General features: G+C 40.4%; 1 protein-coding gene across 1 annotated transcript in view; it reads left to right on the top strand.

Annotated features, from left to right (window-relative positions):
- Positions 1–244: 244 nt before the first annotated feature.
- The window catches only part of zer1 (zyg-11 related, cell cycle regulator), a 61,959-nt gene continuing 40,493 nt past the window's right edge, over positions 245–21,710 (top strand). The window contains exons 1-9 of the mRNA XM_034192325.1: positions 245–398; positions 4,458–4,670; positions 7,194–7,344; positions 11,150–11,607; positions 15,362–15,535; positions 15,650–15,764; positions 18,742–18,888; positions 18,997–19,170; positions 21,450–21,665. Coding sequence (XP_034048216.1) covers positions 4,504–4,670; positions 7,194–7,344; positions 11,150–11,607; positions 15,362–15,535; positions 15,650–15,764; positions 18,742–18,888; positions 18,997–19,170; positions 21,450–21,665 — 1,602 coding nt within the window. The 5' untranslated portion in view covers positions 245–398; positions 4,458–4,503. The remainder of the gene's footprint in view (positions 399–4,457; positions 4,671–7,193; positions 7,345–11,149; positions 11,608–15,361; positions 15,536–15,649; positions 15,765–18,741; positions 18,889–18,996; positions 19,171–21,449; positions 21,666–21,710) is intronic.

The raw sequence follows: 21,710 nt of genomic DNA, 5'->3' as shown, positions 1-21,710 counted from the left end.
CTCGTCTCCAGGTCTCCCTGTCTTTAAAAAAATAAAAAGTCCTTCATGCACCGGATGCGAACACAATAGACTTGGAACAAACGGTATTTCCATTGTGACCACCAGAGTGCGCTGTGGTGGGAATGCAGGTTTTAGACGGCTTTTATGACGATGCAGAATTCTCAGCCAATCAGCGCCCGATGTTCAGATTCAGAAACTCCTAGCTTCTTCACAGACGATGAAGATGTTTGGTTCCAGAGAAGGAGGAGGCGGAGTCAGGAGAGGAAGCATGAGGGGAAGAGAAGGAAGAAGTAGGAGGAGTCTGTTTGTTGACATCGGACGAAAACGATCAGATGAGTGAAAACTGGTGTTAATTTATTTCGCTCCCATCAGGACACTTAGCCTTGGCGAAAGCTGAGGTAGGTCACTTGCTGAGGCCTGCACTCAAACGCACAGTCTGTTTCGGTGTTTGAGCTGTTAGCTAGCGTTAGCCCCTCTGGCTAAATAAGAGAAAGTCAGTGTTAGCTACAAGCTAATTTATGTGCACTGTTGTCGACAACTTAAGGCTTGATTTGAAATAACAAGTGGTGCTGTTTGGTTTTGTGCTTGTATTAAGTGAGTAGGTTAAGAGTTGACAATAGTTGTTTTGCGCTTGTGTTGCTTAACTCGTTATTCTTTCTGGAGTTTAGCTAGCTTAGCCTGCCCTGTTAGCAGCAGTATTATGTGTTAGCGAACAAACTATCAACCGAAAGTCAGTGCAAACTAAGTTATTACCTTCAGTCAATAACTAGTATTTATTCAGTATCACTATTCATGAGCTCAAGTCGATTTTAATGTTTAAATAAATGACAAAGTACACTATCCTTACACGTTAACCTAGCTGTTAGACTACATGCATTAATGTTAACTTGAAAATAAATATTTTGCAGTGGCAATTTTGTTAATCTATTTTGCCAACATTAAGAATTCATTCGGGTTTTCCACTGCGTTAATTGGCTTTATTTTCCACTTGATGTCTGTAAGTTTTCACTTATTTGTGGATGGAACTTAATTTTGTTTTAGTGCCAAGTACAGTCGTATGTAAAAGTTTGATTTCCATGATTTTCCTTTATAAGTCTTTTTTTTTGGAGGGGGGGATCAGCAATTTCAGTTAAATATATTATATAGCAACCAGACAGTGATATTTGAGAAGTGAAATGAAGTTCATAGGATTTACAGAAAGTGTGTAATAATTCTTTAAACAAAATTAGGCAGGTGCATAAATTTGGGCTCCCCGACAGAAAAAATACATTAATATTTAGTAGATCCTCCTTTTGCAGAAATAACAGCCTCTAAACACTTCCTATAGCTTCCAGTGAGAGTCTGGATTCTAGTTGAAGGTATTTTGGACCATTCTTCTTTACAAAACATCTCCAGTCATGGTTTTTGGTTTCCGAGCATGGACAGCCAGCTTAAAATCACACCACAGATTTTCAGTAATATGCAGGTCTGGGGACTGAGATGACCATTCCAGAATGTTGTACTTGTTCCTCTGCATGAATCACTTAGTAGATTTTGAGCAGTGTTTAGGGTCGTTGTCTTGTTGAAAGATCCAGCCCCAGCGCAACTTCAACTTTGTCACTGATCATTGTTCTCAAGAATCTGCTGATATTGATTAGAATCCATGTGACCTTCAACTTTAACAAGATTCCCAGTACCTGTACTGGGAAGCATGATGGAACCACCTTCAGATTTTACTGTTGGTAGCAAGTGTTTTTCTTGGAATGCTGTGTTCTAATTCAATTTTAGTTGCATCAGTCCACAGCACCTTATTCCAAAATGAAGATGACTTGTCCAAATGTGCTTTAGCGTACCTCAAGTGACTCTGTTTGTGGCATGTACGCAGAAAAGGCTTCCTCTGCATTACACCATCTCCTTGCCAGACAACCTAGAGAAAGATTATGCAAACTGGAAGTGTGTCCTTTTGTCAGATGAGATGAAACTAGAGCTCTTTGCCCATAGAGATGTTGTGTGTCTTTGAAGAAAGAAGTTAGATGCGTAAAACCCAAATAACACTGTCCCCACAGTGAAACGTGGTGGAAGTAGTGTAGATTTAGTGTTTTTGGAATTGGGAATTTCCTCAAGGTGGATGGAATCATGAAGAAAGAGAAGGATATGTGAAGGTTTAGAAAGGAAACTTCAAGCAGTCACAAAAAACTGGGCCTGAGTTGTCGCTTTGTCGTCCAACATGACAGCAACCAAAAACATACATTGCTCCTGGTGAAGAACTACCTTCAGAAGACCAAAGTGAATGTTATTGACTGGCCTGGACAAAGCCCTGGCTTGAATGTCATTGAAAATTTGTGGGGTGAACTGAAGACCAAGGTCCATGCCAGAAGACCATCAAACTGGAGGAGCTTGAGAGATTTGCAAAAGAAGAATGGGCTGGGATTCTTCAGGAGATATGTCTGAGACTTGTTGAAAACTGTAACAAATGACTGCAGGCTGTTATCCAGCAAAAAGGACACACAACTGTGAGCATCAGGGGGGCTAATAATTTGGTTTCTGTGTGATAAGTAAAATAATATAAGCATACAAAATAAAAGTAGAACATTTGGAAATTTTGCATTGAATATTCCTTGCTCTATAAAAAGCAGTTTGGGAAAATTTTTTGAACAAAATGTAAAATTTTATCGGGTTCTGATAATTTTGACCTCATTTGTGTAATGACAATAAACATCAACAAAGCAACTTTGTTTACTTATGTTATATCATATAGACCTGCATGGCACTTGTTGAACACTGCAACATGGTTGGTGGACGCTGGATCGACGAGACAAATTCAGAACAAGTGTCATATGTGAGGGAAACACAAAAATGTATTAAATGAGATATGTCAACAATTACTTTCTGATTGCTTTTCGGCTGTTACAAGGGGAGGAAGGAGATATGTGAAACTGAATGCCACAAATAATAAAAAAGACTTGAGGCCAGTTTTCAACTGGCCCCAAATTGACAGAATAATGATATCAGTTCAGACCTAAATGCATTGATGAAGTAACTGTGATGTCCGTGTGGAAGTCGGTTAAAAAGAAGCTTCTATCTTTGAAATTATTATTTTCTGCAGTGCTGAAGCACAAAATGATCAGCGCTTTAATGGGTCCTGTTTGGTCCACTCCAGATTTGGAAAACACACAAGTTTAATAACACGTGACCTGTAACTGAGCCACTCCAGGTTCCAGGTTGAATCTAGGAATCAAGTTCACTCCTTTTGGACATATACTCAACAAAAATATAAACGCAACACTTTTGGTTTTGCTCCCATTTTGTATGAGATGAACTCAAAGATCTAAAACTTTTTCCACATACACAATATCACCATTTCCCTCAAATATTGTTCACAAACCAGTCGAAATCTGTGATAGTGAGCACTTCTCCTTTGCTGAGATAATCCATCCCACCTCACAGGTGTGCCATATCAAGATGCTGATTAGACACCATGATTAGTGCACAGGTGTGCCTTAGACTGCCCACAATAAAAGGCCACTCTGAAAGGTGCAGTTTTGTTTTATTGGGGGGGGATACCAGTCAGTATCTGGTGTGACCACCATTTGCCTCATGCAGTGCAACACATCTCCTTCGCATCATCCGTGAAGAGAACACCTCTCCAACGTGCCAAACGGCAGCGAATGTGAGCATTTGCCCACTCAAATCGGTTACGACGACGAACTGGAGTCAGGTCGAGACCCCGATGAGGACGACGAGCATGCAGATGAGCTTCCCTGAGACGGTTTCTGACAGTTTGTGCAGAAATTCTTTGGTTATGCAAACCGATTGTTTCAGCAGCTGTCTGAGTGGCTGGTCTCAGACGATCTTGGAGGTGAACATGCTGGATGTGGAGGTCCTGGGCTGGTGTGGTTACACGTGGTCTGCGGTTGTGAGGCTGGTTGGATGTACTGCCAGATTCTCTGAAACGCCTTTGGAGACGGCTTATGGTAGAGAAATGAACATTCAATACACGAGCAACAGCTCTGGTTGACATTCCTGCTGTCAGCATGCCAATTGCACGCTCCCTCAAATCTTGCGACATCTGTGGCATTGTGCTGTGTGATAAAACTGCATCTTTCAGAGTGGCCTTTTATTGTGGGCAGTCTAAGGCACACTTGTGCACTAATCATGGTGTCTAATCAGCATCTTGATATGGCACACCTGTGAGGTGGGATGGATTATCTCAGCAAAGGAGAAGTGCTCACTATCACAGATTTAGACTGGTTTGTGAACAATATTTGAGAGAAATGGTGATATTGTATATGTGGAAAAAGTTTTAGATCTTTGAGTTCATCGCATACAAAATGGGAGCAAAACCAAAAGTGTTGCGTTTATATATTTTGTTGAGTGTACATTTACAGTTTTATCAACTAGGAGGTTCTGGTGAAGAGAAATGAGATTTTGTGCTCTTAAGTAGTGTGACACTAACATTATTTTTGTTAACTCTTAAGGTTGCCTGTCCTGTTGTGTTTTTGAGCCAGAGAAGCTGAGGCAAACATGGCAGCCAAAGCAGGAGACAACCCTGACAGCCTCATGACTCTGGCAACAGTCTTCTGCCTGAGGAACTTGAGGAAGACTATGTGCTATCAGGGATTAAGGAACAGGCTCTGCCTGCGCTCAGACATCTTTCTTCCCAGCGAAATCTGTGACAAGCTGGTCAACACGTATGTAACAGGACCTTGCTTCCTTAATTTGGATAAGATTTTATGACTGTCAAGCACTTGGGTTTATTGTGCACAATATTAATTTAAAGGTTTTTTTTTTGGTAATCCTATAACTAAAAAATATGTATGCTGTTAGATATAAACACAAGTGGACATGTAATAATTGGCTGTTGTTTCACATGTTTAATGTTGTCCCAGACAGTTATCAATCAATCAATCAATCAGTTTTATTTATATAGCGCCAAATCACAACAAACAGTTGCCCCAAGGCGCTTTATATTGTAAGGCAAGGCCATACAATAATTACGTAAAAACCCCAACGGTCAAAACGACCCCCTGTGAGCAAGAACTTGGCGACAGTGGGAGTTATGTTTTTACCCCAACATCATCTGAGATCTGATCTGATCTGATCTCTTAACAAAGCTTTCATGTTTCAACATGGCTCTTGTTACACAAGGTCACATCACTAGGACCCCAAACAGTTTTGATGTTGAGTGCTGTTCAGTTCTAATTGTGGCCACCAGAGGGCAGATACTCTATAACTATGTTTACTCATAATATCTTGAGAAAGACTGCCTCTATTAAGGTGAAACTTGGTGCACAAGGTCACCTCACAAAGACCAGATGAGTTTGAAAATGGACATGTTTTACTCAAATTGTAGCCATCAGGGGGCTGATATCTGTAATCTCGTAAGTGCTCTCCACAGTAAAAACATCACAGAAAATTTAATTTAAACATCATAAGAACAAAAATATGCTTTAAGATTTGCCTCATAAGATTTAACTAGAGCGGACCTTCTGATATCTGCAAGCACACTGTTCAACAACTAGCGTATGCAAAGGCTCGAAAGCCTGCTGACAGCAGGGCAAAAGAAGGCACAGTGAGCTTAATAAGTTTAGTAAGACATGACAAATTAGAGCTATAACACCAAAACCTTCAGGTCTGCTCGTAAATTCATTGCACATAAGTGAAGAGAAGTCAGAACTGATAATGTGATAAATTTTTTTGGTTATGGTCAAAACTCTATCACCAGAGTTCTGAATTATATGAAGACATTTCAGAAAACTAGAACTCTGTAAACCAGAAAATAAAACATGGCAGTCGTCACTTTTGGAGGACACAAAGGCATGAATCAGAATTTTGGCATCTGCCATCGACAGGATGGGTCAAATCATTAGAATGATGTGCAGAGGAAAGCGAGCCGGCTTAGCCACCTTGCTAATATGCATTTTAAAAGATAGCATTTTGTCAAAATCACACAAAGATTTTTAACTGTTTCACTGGGATGAATCACACAGTCACCGCGTGACAATGCAAATTGATCATGAAGATGTCTCCGTTTAGCAGTGCAACAACGATAATCTCACCCTTCTCGGAGTTCAAAAGTAGGAAATTAGAGGACATCCCAATTTCACAACAACCAGAAAAACCTCCAGCTTTGCAGTATGAGAGGCTGATGTAAGATGACAGATGATTTGACCATGGGGTGCTACATACAGAGAAAACACTGCAAAAACTGATATCTAAGAAAGTAAAAAAAAGTGTGTAAATACAAAAATAATCTTGTCAGGCATTTTTTTTACATTAGAAAAAATGTCTTATTTTGGGAAAATGTATCTCACTTTTTTAAATACATTTTTCCAGCTTATATCAAGATGTGGTCATGGTCTAGCAGGGGTGGCCAAGTTCGGTCCTCGAGAGCCACCTTCCTGACACTCTTAGTTGTCTCCCTGCTCCAACACACCTGAATCTAATGAAAGGCACATTAAAAGTCTAATCTTAAAATAAGAATTCTGTCTAGCTTTAAGGCACATGTTGATTATTCAGTGCTGAGAGATTTTGATAGTTTTAAACAAGTAAATTTGTTTACCCATTGGTAGATTTTTTTTTTTTTTGGTTAATACAATACAATTTGGCTAGATTTCAGATTATTTGGCTTATTTTGAGAGAGACAGTTTTTGCAGTGAGCATCAGTGGACCTAAAACAAAACTATGAGATACCCCATAGATTTCAGATGTTGCACAATTATAATGAACACATTTTATTTGACCTCACCTGACAAGTAAAATGTCAGCCATGAAAGTACTGCTCCAGAAATACAAAATAGTTTTCAAATCTTTCCCCAAAGATGCACTGGTCACCTCTCTCAAAAGCAATACTTTACTAAGGCCTTGCCCTTGTTTTGCCTTGTATTTGATCTGAAGTGAATCCTGACACCTTCAGTTAGTGCTGCCTGCAGATCTGTTGGAGCAGAGATGAGGCAAAATGAGCAGATAATGATTGTAAGGGGACGTGGATATGCATTGTCTGTTATTAAAATGAACAGCCCCAATTAGTGTAGATTTAAATTGCCTAGCCTTAACTGCCAGATGCTGAATTTCAGATTGGTATTGCAGCTGTATTTGTAACTGCTGTCAGTTTCACCCTCTACCTCAAAAAGCTGTGCAACATGACAAAAGTAAATGACTGCAGCAGTGCTATAAATTTTGATTTCACATTTTTTGTTTTGTTTTTCAAACAGATACATGGAGTTAGTTCACACAGACAGTAACTTTGAACCAGAGGAGAGCTTCTTTCAACTGTTCTCAGATCCTCGAACCACACGATTGACCAGGGTGCAGCTGCGGGAAGATTTTGTTCATGACAGAGATCTGGAAGCCATTAGAAATCAGGTAGGATGCCAGTAGTCAAATCAAACTGAATCGGTGGATGGAACATTTAAAAATATCATGTACTTTTTGTGCATTATGTTTTCATTTAGTAATAAAAAAGGCCTACAAACAAAAATTAATAATATTGCATAAAACTGGAGCAATTTGCAACCACATGGGTACAAGATCTTTGTCTATTGACAGCAGTGTTGCCAAAGTAACTTTTAAAAGTTACATTTTACAGGTACTTTATACTGTTACTTCATTAGCAGCTGCGGACAACTTTTCGGCAGCTGCTGAATGTAACTAATAAAGTAACTCGTAATTTAACTTGGTTATTTTTAAGATTGAGTACCCATAAAAGTAACTATTAGTTACTTTGCTGATTAGTTACTTTGCTGATTACTCAATCTTAAGAGTAACAAAGTTAGATTACTATTTACCTTATTAGTTACATTACTTATTAGTTGCAAGTTGTTGGCAGTTTCTGATAAAATAATTGCATAAAGCTGCTAATGAAGTAAATGTATAAAGTAACTAGAAAGTAACTTTTCAAAGTTACTTTGGCAACACTGATTGACAGATATCCATCAAATGACTGGTTTGTGCGTCATCGTTCTTTTCACTGTCAGGGTTTCTCACAGACTTTGTTTGGGTGGGCAACACAGTTTTGCAGTTTAAAAATCAATCAATTTTTTTATATAGCGCCAAATCACAACAAACAGTTGCCCCAAGGCACTTTATATTGTAAGGCAAGGCCATACAATAATTATGTAAAACCCCAACGGTCAAAACGACCCCCTGTGAGCAAGCACTTGGCTACAGTGGGAAGGAAAAACTCCCTTTTAACAGGAAGAAACCTCCAGCAGAACCAGGCTCAGGGAGGGGCAGTCTTCTGCTGGGACTGGTTGGGGCTGAGGGAGAGAACCAGGAAAAAGACATGCTGTGGAGGGGAGCAGAGATCGATCACTAATGATTAAATGCAGAGTGGTGCATACAGAGCAAAAAGAGAAAGAAACAGTGCATCATGGGAACCCCCCAGCAGTCTACGTCTATAGCAGCATAACTAAGGGATGGTTCAGGGTCACCTGATCCAGCCCTAACTATAAGCTTTAGCAAAAAGGAAAGTTTTAAGCCTAATCTTAAAAGTAGAGAGGGTGTCTGTCTCCCTGATCTGAATTGGGAGCTGGTTCCACAGGAGAGGAGCCTGAAAGCTGAAGGCTCTGCCTCCCATTCTACTCTTACAAATCCTAGGAACTACAAGTAAGCCTGCAGTCTGAGAGCGAAGCGCTCTATTGGGGTGATATGGTACTACGAGGTCCCTAAGATGAGATGGGACCTGATTATTCAAAACCTTATAAGTAAGGAGGAGAATTTTAAATTCTATTCTAGAATTAACAGGAAGCCAATGAAGAGAGGCCAATATGGGTGAGATATGCTCTCTCCTTCTAGTCCCCGTTAGTACTCTAGCTGCAGCATTTTGTATTAACTGAAGGCTTTTTAGGGAACTTTTAGGACAACCTGATAATAATGAATTACAATAGTCCAGCCTAGAGGAAATAAATGCATGAATTAGTTTTTCAGCATCACTCTGAGACAAGACCTTTCTAATTTTAGAGATATTGCATAAATGCAAAAAAGCAGTCCTACATATTTGTTTAATATGCGCTTTGAATGACATATCCTGATCAAAAATGACTCCAAGATTTCTCACAGTATTACTAGAGGTCAGGGTAATGCCATCCAGAGTAAGGATCTGGTTAGACACCATGTTTCTAAGATTTGTGGGGCCAAGTACAATAACTTCAGTTTTATCTGAGTTTAAAAGCAGGAAATTAGAGGTCATCCATGTCTTTATGTCTGTAAGACAATCCTGCAGTTTAGCTAATTGGTGTGTGTCCTCTGGCTTCATGGATAGATAAAGCTGGGTATCATCTGCGTAACAATGAAAATTTAAGCAATACCGTCTAATAATACTGCCTAAGGGAAGCATGTATAAAGTGAATAAAATTGGTCCTAGCACAGAACCTTGTGGAACTCCATAATTAACTTTAGTCTGTGAAGAAGATTCCTCATTTACATGAACAAATTGTAATCTATTAGACAAATATGATTCAAACCACCGCAGCGCAGTGCCTTTAATACCTATGGCATGCTCTAATCTCTAATAAAATTTTATGGTCAACAGTATCAAAAGCAGCACTGAGGTCTAACAGAACAAGCACAGAGATGAGTCCACTGTCCGAGGCCATAAGAAGATCATTTGTAACCTTCACTAATGCTGTTTCTGTACTATGATGAATTCTAAAACCTGACTGAAACTCTTCAAATAGACCATTCCTCTGCAGATGATCAGTTAGCTGTTTTACAACTACCCTTTCAAGAATTTTTGAGAGAAAAGGAAGGTTGGAGATTGGCCTATAATTAGCTAAGATAGCTGGGTCAAGTGATGGCTTTTTAAGTAATGGTTTAATTACTGCCACCTTAAAAGCCTGTGGTACATAGCCAACTAACAAAGATAGATTGATCATATTTAAGATCGAAGCATTAAATAATGGTAGGGCTTCCTTGAGCAGCCTGGTAGGAATGGGGTCTAATAGACATGTTGATGGTTTGGATGAAGTAACTAATGAAAATAACTCAGACAGAACAATCGGAGAGAAAGAGTCTAACCAAATACCGGCATCACTGAAAGCAGCCAAAGATAACGATACGTCTTTGGGATGGTTATGAGTAATTTTTTCTCTAATAGTTAAAATTTTGTTAGCAAAGAAAGTCATGAAGTCATTACTAGTTAAAGTTAATGGAATACTCAGCTCAATAGAGCTCTGACTCTTTGTCAGCCTGGCTACAGTGCTGAAAAGAAACCTGGGATTGTTCTTATTTTCTTCAATTAGTGATGAGTAGAAAGATGTCCTAGCTTTACGGAGGGCTTTTTTATAGAGCAACAGACTCTTTTTCCAGGCTAAGTGAAGATCTTCTAAATTAGTGAGACGCCATTTCCTCTCCAACTTACGGGTTATCTGCTTTAAGCTACGAGTTTGTGAGTTATACCACGGAGTCAGGCACTTCTGATTTAAAGCTCTCTTTTTCAGAGGAGCTACAGCATCCAAAGTTGTCTTCAATGAGGATGTAAAACTATTGACGAGATACTCTATCTCACTTACAGAGTTTAGGTAGCTACTCTGCACTGTGTTGGTATATGGCATTAGAGAACATAAAGAAGGAATCATATCCTTAAACCTAGTTACAGCGCTTTCTGAAAGACTTCTAGTGTAATGAAACTTATTCCCCACTGCTGGGTAAAAAAATGTTTTTTGTGTTAGTCTGAGGCAACAATGCCATCTGTTGTCCATTAGCTAGTGGACATGCCCGCATACATACACATCATGAGCTCATTGCAGTGCTCAGTTGCATGCAGGCACGAACCAAACACATTAAGTTAGCAGCTACGGGAAGAAACACCAAGCCTGGGGAGAGGATGTGGCCGAGGATAGGGAAGTGCGGGATGAGCCGGATAAGGACTAGAAAATGAACAACTGAGGCATTCTTATTGTACTACAGTCGAATGGTTTCTTAAAACACTTTTTAAAAATCATCTTCTCTTCCGTGCCAACTCTTGTAGCAATTATTTAAAATATCCTACTTATGATTAATATTCTAAGCTTTGTACAGTGAAATTCCTCTTGAATGCCTACTTCACAGGCTCAAATATTAACAAGCAGTGCAGCATTAAACTGAATCTGATAAATGTCAGTGTTGTGACAATAAGGTTATAATGATTTACTCACTGGATACACTGCATTTCTGTTTTCTGTTTTGCCAGGATCTCATCGAACTCCACCTCACCTACTGCAACAATCTGTCCGCCCGCAGTTTGAAAACGCTGTCCTGCCTCCGTGCGACTTTGGTCTCTCTTTGTCTCTTTGGGTGCAGCCATATTTTCTACAGGAAACTCGGCGCTCCACTGGTCTGTAATGAAGACAGTGAGGATGACGAGGAGGAGGAAAGCCCTGCTTCTCGGCAGGCCTTGGAGACGGACTTCAGCTTTGAGGGGTTTAACCGCCTCCGGTTGCTTAATTTGGGCGGTTTACCCGATGAGGTGGATGCTGAGACTTTACTAAAGCCTCTGAGGTCTGTCGTCTCACTGGATCTGTCCAATGTTCAGCTGCTTGGAACAGCTTTTCTCACACAGTGGAAAGATAGACTGGCATCTCTGGTTCTGTACAATGTGGACTTGTCAGAGGAGTTAGTCAATACTGTGTTGGAGCTCATTAATCTCAGGTAAGGTGGGGGCAAAAAGTGTGTGTGTGTGTGTGTGTGTGTGTGTGTGTGTGTGTCGGGGGGGGGGGGGGGGGGGGGGCATGTCTGAAATTTATTTTTAAAAAATGAACTCCAAAAGAAATTTACACAACTTTTAAAGATGTGTAAAATTGTAAAACTTGTGTATAGAGATGCCATTATCTCCATAAGGTACTATTAGCCTTTTAAAACTACATTGGGGAAAATAAGTATTTGACCCTCTGTCAGTTTTGCAGGTTTTCCCACCTACAAAGAATGGAGAGGTCTGTAATTTTTATCATATATACACTTCAACTGTGAGAGACAGAATCTAAAAAAAATCCAGTAAATCACATTGTATGATTTTTAAATAATTAATTTGCATTTTATTGCATAAAATAAATATTTGACCCCCTAGAAAAACAGAGCTTAACAATTGGTACAGAAACATTTATCTGCCATTACAGAGGTCAGATGTTTCCTGTAGTTCTTGACCAAGTTTTCACACACTGCAACAGGGATTTTGGTCCACTCCTCCATACAGATCTTCTCCAAATCTTTCAGGTTTGGAGTTTCAGCTCCTTCCAAAGATTTTCTATTGAGTTCAAGTTTGGAGATTGGCCAGGCCACTCCAGCACCTTGAAATGCTTCTTACGGAGCCCCTCCTTAGTTTCCCTGGCTGTGTGTTTGGGGTCATTGTCATGCTGGAAGACCCAGCCATGACCCATCTTCAATGCTCTTACTGAGGGAAGGAGGTTGTTTGCCAAAATCTCACAATACATGACTCCATCCATCCTCCCTTCAATACAGTGCAGTCGTCCTATCCCCTTTGCAGAAGAGCAACCCCAGAGTATGATGTTTCCACCCCCATGCTTCACGGTTGGGATGGTTTTCTTGGGGTTGTTCTCATCCTCTAAACATGGTAGGTGGAGATGATTCCAAAAAGCTCTATTTTGGTCTCATCTGACTACATGACCTTCTCCCATGCCTTCTCTGGATCATCCAGATGGTCACTGGTGAACTTCAAACGGGCCTGGACATGTGCTGGCTTAAGCAGGAGGACCTTGCTGCCCTGCAGGATTTTAAACCATGACAGCATCATGTGTTACTAATGTAATCTTTGTGACTGTGGTCCCAGCTCTCTTCAGGTCATTGACCAGGTCCTCCTGTGTAGTTCTGAGCTTTCTCAGAATCATCCTTACCCCACAAAGTGAGATTTTGCATGGAATCCCAGACCGAGGGAGATTGACAGTCATCTTGTGTTTCTTCCACTTTCTAATAAATAATCATAACAGTTGTTGTCTTCTACCAAGCTGCTTGCCTGTTGTCCTATAGTCCATCCCAGCCTTGTACAGGTCTACAGTTTTGTCCCTGGTGTCCTTAGACAGTGCTTTGGTCTTGGAAATGGTGGACAGGTTGGAGTGTGATTGATTGAGTGTGTGAACAGGTGTCTTTTATACAGGTAACAAGTTCAAACAGGTGGAATTAATACAGGTAAAGAGTGCAGAATAAGAGGGCTTCTTAAAGAAAAATTAACAGGTCTGTGTGAGCCAGAATTCTTGCTGGTTGGTAGGTGTTCAAATACTTATTTTATGCAATAAAATGCAAATTAATTATTTAAAAATCATACAATGTGATGTTCTGGATTTTTTTTTATTTTTTTATTCTGTCTCTCACAGTTGAAGGGTACCTACTATAAAAATTACAGACCTCTCCATTCTTTGTAGGTGGGAAAACCTGTAAAACTGACAGGGGATCAAATACGTATTTTCCCCACTGTATATTTCAGCATTTCATGTAGGATTTTCTTCACACTTTGTGGTATTCACTTTTGTTGGTGGGGTGTGAAATAGCGAAGTGCATTGTAAAATGTAATGCACTTAGAAATACAAAACTCAGGGACCTCAGAACTCATTATTGATGAAATCCTTCCATAGTCATGCAAAGCTTGATCATAGTTTAAAAAAACCACATGCATTTTTCTGAGAAATTATCATTTGTACCAATATCTGACATAGCAAAATCACATTAGCATATCGTAAAAAGAAAAAAATAGAAATAAAGCCCAATGCATGGGGTCACTCAGTTTTACCATTAATGCCACGTTCACACCGGAAGACACGCGAGCAACGGCAGCGACAGGTTGCCATGCAATCCCTATGGATGGACGTGTTGTGGCTCCACAAAAGTTCCATCCACGCAATGCGACACGATAAACGTGAATGAAGCGACGTGAATGAAGCGATATGCGTCTCGCCCTCCTCCCCAAGTTGAAAAATCTGAACTTTTTCATCTTGTCGCGTCGCGATGACTAATCAGGAACTGGATATGTAGTGACGTGGAGATGTCTGGAGTTTATACTTGATGTGGACATGTGCTGTCTCTGGCAGCCAGCCTGTGTGCAGGACTTATGTCTCTTTTGTCTTTTATTTCACAGTTATGACAGAGTTTGAGGGGAGAGCGGGCAGCAGCCGTTTTTTTTTTTTTTTTTTTTTTTTTTTTTTCCACGTGCGAGCCCAAACGAATCCTCCATGAAGATTTTTATTAACTACACAGATGTATAATGAAACAAATGGTGACTGGTTTATAACACAGTTATGACAGAGATTGAGGAGAGAGCGAGGAACTGCAGTGGCAGCCATTTTTTTTTTTTTTTTTTTTTTTTAATTGTTCACATGTGCGCGTGTGAACGGGACAGAAGGTCCTCAAACTGGGTCCTGGAGAGGCAGAAGTACCGCTGAAAGCGGCCATCATCCAGATGCAGCTCTTGCAGCAAATAATGAAACTCCCCGAATTGGGAACGTCTCATGAGGATGTTGTGAACCCAGGGATGGCACCACTAGCGATGTTTGTCCACTTTCCACAGCAAATAGAGCACAGCAACTCGCTCCGTGCAATAAAGGTCCACCGTGTTGACTTGACTGACAACTAGAGCTGGCGAGCGGAATGGAAGCTCCTCCTACTTGATGATGCATTGGGGCGAATTTTCGCAGCGAAAGCAGAGTGACACACCGGGCCATGGTGGCGCGTCCATCACCACGTGAGAGACGCGAATTTGTGGCATCGCATGTCGTGCAGTGTGAACGCAGCATAATAACTAACTTGACCCCATGTGAAGTATTTCAAAATAAAAAGAGGCCAGGATGAATTTGGCCCTCGGGCCACACATTAGCAGCCCTGACTCAGGTGCCGTACAGAGGCTGACTTAACAAGCCACTGTCCAAAAAAAAAAAACAAGTGGATAATTTTTACATTTTTATTTAAATGACAGTTGAAATCTGTTGAGCAGAGTTCAAATTCTGACGTCTGTCGCCTTCTGTTTGAAGCCCTGACTGCTAACTTTGATACTGGCAGGATGTTTAACATTGCAATGCTGTCACCTGACCTCTGCTAAGACAAAATATGAACAAGAAGCCTATTATTGTGTCAAATCACTTCCAAAAACTGTCAGGATGTCGATAAAATGGATGGAAAATTAATCACCCATCCTCATTTTTGTTCATTTTTCTGTGACCGCTTGAAACCAAAACTGTGCAAATTAATCTGAATCATACAGGTAGCATTACTTTGGTGCTGACAGTTAAATCTCTTTTATTTATTTATTTTTTAAATGTATATAACAAAGCCTGCTGCAGGTTTTGTTTCTACCACGCTGACAACATTAATATTTATAACTAAAATAGAGTTCTGAGTGGACTAATATATCAAAGAGAATATACTGCCATTGATTCAGTTCAACACTTAAATTTTTTTTAAGGCATCTTGATATATCGCGGGAGAGCAGGCGGATGTCAAAGTTTAAAATGACCAGGAAAATCCTCACAGCCATTATACAGCGTCTGGTCAACCTGGTGTCGCTGGACATCTCGGGCCATATTATGCTGGACAACTGCACAGTTCCACACAGTGAAGATGCGATGGGACACCCAAGGTGTGTAACTGTGTGTGCATCAAAAAAGAAAACAAAAAGAAAAGTTGAATTCATCCATTTTTTTTTTTTTTTTCATATTAAACTAACGGCAGCTTTTTTTTTTTTCCCTTTCAGTACTGAGCCATGCAAGAGCAGCATCTATCCTTTCCAGGAGTTGAAGAGGCCCTTGCAGTTTCTGGGTTTATATGAAACTACCCTTTGTAATGTGATGCACATCCCTGCTTATAAGGTACTGGTCTGTAGCTCTGCCTAAAAAAAAAAAACTTTAGCAGGGGGATATTGCTGTAGCCTGTAGTTTGTGTCTCTGTCCTTGTTATTGTCTGTCAGTGTTACTGCAGCATTCTTTGATAAAAATCAGGCTGCAATTGTATTAAAAGCTGAGTGAGGAGTCAGAGGGGTTTGGTTTAATATTGTCCAGGTTCAAGACTAGGATCCAGACTTTGAGTTACTTCCTGGACATGGCCGTCAGAACTGTGTTTGTTTGTAGTGAAAGCGTTGAACTAGTAAAGACATTCACATCTCAGTCGTGACATTCATGTCTTTTGAGTCCCCAGCCTTTAAGATCAAGTGTTGTGAGGTCACTGGACAGAGGTTTTTGTAGATGAATGAAGGTCCAAGCCAGAAAGCTCCTGTCTTGTTGCTTCTTTGTGAGGCTTGGAGGCTAACCATTGATTGTAGGTGAAGACTAGATGCCTTTAGTCACAGTCATTCCTGCAGCACCCAAGGATCTGTCAGATGGTTACTTAGGGAGACTTGAATGAGGATGTGTCACTTCCATTGTACAGGAATGTCAGCTATGATACATTTCTTTCATGTGGTGCATTTCTGTGTACATAATCCAGTGCACAGGTGCCTCACTGTTGATAATGCTAAAGACATGCCCATGTTTGCCAGGCAGAGTGTTTGCTCTGTGAACTCCTGTCTGAGCAGAATCGAGAAGATGCCGCTGCCCCTCAGGTGGCTTTCTGAAGCAGTTGAGTGGTTCATTCTTCGAGCGCCTCCCCCAGCCTCCCGATCACCTCCATATCCCATCAGGAGCAGACTGTCTCCTGCTGCCACTTTGAAGCTGAGGGGAAAAAAGTGGAATAATCTGAGAAATGTCTCAGAGAGACGGCAGTGGTGTACTGAGCAACAGACATTGATGAAGTAAAACACTACAGCTGATAACACAAACATCATGAGAGCTGTGAAGAAAAATCCAGCAGTCAGTGACATCCCCAGTGATCTCCACAGGGTGACGCGTGAAGGTATCACAGTCTGCTGTAAACAGAAGACTCGAGCAGCTGAACGATGGAGACCACAGAAGCCCCAAACATTGTCTCGACACTGATTTTAGATGGCGAAAAATGTAAAATTTGCACATTTGAGAAGCTAAGGCCAAAAATATTTGATATTTTTGCTTAATAAAGAATTTGAGTAAGTAAGTCCCTTCGGCTGCTCCCTTGTTTGCACTCGGGGTTGCCACAGCAAATCCAAGGTGGATCTGCATGTTGAATTGGCACAGGTTTTACGCGGGATGCCCTTCCTGACGCAACTCCGCATTACATGGAGAAATGTGGCAGGGGTGGGATTTGAACCCGGAACCTTCTGCACTGAAACCAAGCGCATTAACCACTTGGCCACCACCCCTGCTTAATAAAGAATTTGAGTAGTAAATAAAAAAATATTGTGCTACAGTGACTTGTCACTGTTGAACTGTTCTTTTGTATGTGGACAGTTTGATATGTGGGAATGAAGAATTGTAAACAAGGCTCCTCAGCCTGTTAATGTCAAGTGTTTTGCCGATAGTTGAACTTTAAATTGAAGAGGGAAGAGGGAATTTAAGAGTCCTTACATTAAGAAACTGCACAGTCTGTGGTGTGCTTATGTGTGACATTGAGTCCCTGACTGTTTTTCAGTTCACCCTATTTAAATGCAGTGTTAGAAAGTGAGTTCCGCATACAGAGAGGGAAAATAAAAAAGCGAATTATGCACCTGTGTGACCTATACTCCAGCAAATATTTTAGTAGAAGTACTTGGCAGTTTATAACTCAGCCACATGGGGTATGCAGTAGACCTCTTCAAAATGTCAAATATGATAAAATCTTTTGGGCCACATGTTGTTCTTGTTCCACTAATAAAATAAAAGATCTGTGCCAAATTTTATTGTAATTGGACATTGTTTAGGGGTCCCCCACAAAGCAGCAATTTTCCCCAAACAAGCAATGTAATAATCCAATAATTCCAGTAATGTTCTCCTCTGGGTGACCAGTCAACCACCACTTTTTGCGATTAGACGCCATCACATGTACCTGTAAAAGAAAAATAATGGCATCACAGTCTTCTCCCGTTACGGTGACGTTGCCTTGCCAGCAGAGGGAGAGGAAAATGTGTCACTCTGGGGGAAAATCCCTGCAATTTAGATGGCTTTGAGCAAGCCATCCACTGCTTTTTTGGCTGTCTTTTTTGAAAATTGACCATCCAAATGAAGGCTGGAAGGCTCGCTGTCCAAAACTCTGCTGCAATCTCCAAGTGGCCCAGTTATTTAAGGTGCAAGTTTAAAAAATAAAATCGTCAGACTTGTTAAACACTTTTAATCACAAGACCGGCAAGATTTTTAACTAGACATCGGTCTAGCAGGGGAAAACATCTACCAGACATAGATCAAAAGTTACTGGTCTGTGTTGTCAGACCACAGGATTTCTCTACCCCTGTGAACAGGATTAGGAATGAACTTATCAGAGGGACAGCTCAGGTGGGACAGTTTGGAGACACTCGGAGGTGAGATTGAGATGGTTTGGACATGTACAGAGGAGGGACTCAGGGTATATGGGAAGAAGGATGCTGAGGATGGAGCCACCAGACAGGAGGAGAAGAGGCAGGCCAAAGAGGAGGTTTATGGATGTAGTGAGGGAGGACTTGCCTGTTGTTGGTGTGACAGAGGAAGTTACAGATGACAGGGTGAGATAGAAACGATTGATCTGCTGTGGCGACCCCCTAACGGGAGAAGCCGAAAGAAGAAGACTTGGCACTTTATGAAATGCATTCAAGTTTTGGTAAATTTGTCAAGATGTGCTTTAGGAAGGAATCAGGACAGGAAATGCACTATCTTTCATTGTATAATGTGTTTTTGTATTAGAACAGACGTTGAGCACAGCACAAATGATAGTCCTAGTTCAGGTTTACATTTTTGGGTTAAAAATATCTGTTGTTGGACTTTTTCTCAGGTGACTGGATCAAAGAATGAGGACCAGGTTCTGAATGCCATTGAAGCTTACACAGAGTTTCGTCCCGAGTTGGCACACAGAGCCATCAATCAGCTGTTTGACATCGCTAGGATACAACACTGTAGCCAGTTGCTCCGTGCTTTGCAAGTATGTTCACTTTGAATTTTGGGCCATCCTATGAAAGAAGAGAGTTGCTACTTGAGCATCCGTGCGGTCATTCTGATGAATCCAGTAAATATTCTGTCCTCCTTTCAGCTTGTTATAGCAGCACTCAAGTGCCACAAATATGATAAGAGCATTCAGGTGACGGGCAGCGCTGCCCTGTTTTACCTGACCAACACAGACTACCGCAGCGTCCAGAGTGTCCGGTTACGCCGAGAGGTCATTGAAGTGGTGCTAAATGGAATGGAACAGTACCAGGAGGTCACAGTAAGTCCACTCTGTGGTCCTCTTCTGTCTCATTTAAAGAAAGCTCAACTAAAAAAAAGTCTCTGCACCAATAAAATATGTATTTGTAAAGTAATGCAGTCAGTATGACCAGCAGGGGGCATAAATGACATGTGAGGAGTTTACTGTAAAACGTGTATTCCAAACAGCTGCAGGTACCTTTTCATTTGGGGCGTAAAGAGATCAGTAAATCACTTGCTATACTTATCAAACCTGATCAGGTATTTAGTTTTTATGTGTACACTTTATCACATCTGTCAGTCAGAAGTAATACATTTTAATTCATGAAAAGTAAAAACATAAAATTGCAACAAAAATATGTGAGATTGTTCTGTGTCAAATTGCAGGTAAATTAAATGTAGTGAATGTATATCAGTGTAATTAAAATTTTCACAAAACTGACAAAATTTAGTTTCTGCCAAAATCCAAGCATTATAATGTCATTTTTGTAACATGTTGCAAAGTTAATTTTAACAAAGGCAACATGTTTATCTGGATGGAATTCCATGGCAAATATTGTCTTTTCCTGCATTATCATCCTGCAGATGAACTGCAGGAGAAAGCGCGCATGCGTGAGATTTTGAGATTACAATGATCTGACCTGCTTGCTTCATGGATGTTCCCAGGGCATGCACGCTAAGATCTGTAAGATGTCTTGTAAATCACTTCTGGGGTGTTATCTGGTCTCAAAAACAGTGTTTTTAGATTTAGAAGTGTTTATTTCTTACTAACTTTACAAAATATACAAGAAACATATGAGATTTATTCAGAAATCAGCTGTTTCAGCACATTTTCCACCATCTTGGTTTATTTTGTTCGAGTGAGCAGCCAGCTGATGTCTTGCTGCCTTTCTTTACTCTGATTGGCAGTTGACCTGTCCTGCACAGCATCCCTCGTGCTGCACGGGAGAAGCCCCCACATGATTTATGACGTCACTACCAAATGTATGTCATAGAGTCTGATTGCTCGAGTTTCTCCCCTTCATGGGTCAAAATTCTAAATCGTTTTTGCAAATTTTGATTATATTGGCAATGTCTTGTTATGAATCCTATATTGCAATGGTAAGGTATACATTTATAGTGGTGCCAAAGAAAATAGTTTTATGATTCAAATCTTAAAAAAAACAAACAAAAACACCCCAAAGACCACACAGCTTTAAGGAACGATCACCTTTTCAGTGTTCAGTGCTGTGCTGGGAAATAAAAGTGAAACAAATTCAGCTATTTATTTATAAAGAATTTTAATGAATCAGTGTGTTTCCATACAGACACACACATTAAATACTTAATTGAGTCATTCAGTACTTTATTTGGTTTATTGTACTACATTTGCATCAGTAGCAATCATATTCACAAACAAATTACCATATAACTGATAGTACCTCCATAGGGGTTTCTTAAAAAACTGTGTGTATATATTTATGTATGTATAGTGTGTGTGTGAAAGGTTCAGAGAAGTTTAACAGTAAGTCATATGTATAATCATTTTCTATGAATGTTAGCATAAACATCAACTATATTTTGATACATTGCTACTGCACTCTCAGGGTTGGTGGCATGGGATTATGAGTTCCACATTTTTAACCTGTCATAAAAATAAGTTAATTGCCATGAAGATAAACAGGATTTTCCTCCTCTTATCAGAGAGCAGGGATACCTCCACCATCCAACTGTCCAGTATTTATCTGTGCTCAAATAAGCTGAAATGCAGCTGGACTGCTGAATTACCAAAGTAGAAATCACATGGAACCCAGACGTTATAAAATGCAGACATGGTAAAAATATTAATTGAAAGTTATTGTGGAGCTTAAAATCTAAACTCTTCTTCAACCCACAACAAACCTTTCCCCCAGAACTTATTGAAGTCTTTGCCCCCTCCCCAAGCTGTTACAGCATAAACCACATACTGTCAGTGAGTCAGTCTGTTTTAAACACAACTCTCAAACAAAAACGTATGAGGAACTTTTTGATACAATTCGCCGTGAATCTCAGTATTCACTTTCCTGTCCTTTGAAATAGGAATAATTACTGAGGAGAGGTTGATGGAATTTAAGACAGACAAACAATGGGGCGGGGGTGGGGGGTTGCTGAAAACATTCCCCTCCTACATGTAGGTAATTATCCACTAAATGACTGAAGTCTGAGGTTTTAGGAGTGGTGTACCATGTAAACACTACGGTGACATTAAGATGTATTTAAATTTCTGCTTCTGTCTTTATCATTTGTCGGTGGTCCTTATATTATCTTGCTCTGCCTCACCAGGTCCAGAGAAATTGCTGCTTGACACTGTGTAACTTCAGCATTCCAGAGGAGCTGGAGTTCCAGTACCGACGGGTCAACCAGCTGTTGCTGAAGATCCTGGAGCCAGCACGGCAGGATGAGTCCATCCAAAGAATTGCTGTGCACCTTTGCAATGCTTTGGTCTGCCAGGTGGACAACCATCACAAGGAAGCAGTGGGAAAGATGGGATTTGTCAAGGTAACACTTAGAGGAACTTTGAGGAGTTATTCTGAAAACTGATTC

Source organism: Thalassophryne amazonica, chromosome 17, assembly GCF_902500255.1.
Source record: "Thalassophryne amazonica chromosome 17, fThaAma1.1, whole genome shotgun sequence".
NCBI classification, from domain to species: domain Eukaryota; kingdom Metazoa; phylum Chordata; class Actinopteri; order Batrachoidiformes; family Batrachoididae; genus Thalassophryne; species Thalassophryne amazonica.
Note: the sequence above shows the minus strand (reverse complement) of the source record. Positions and strands in the feature narration are given on the sequence as shown.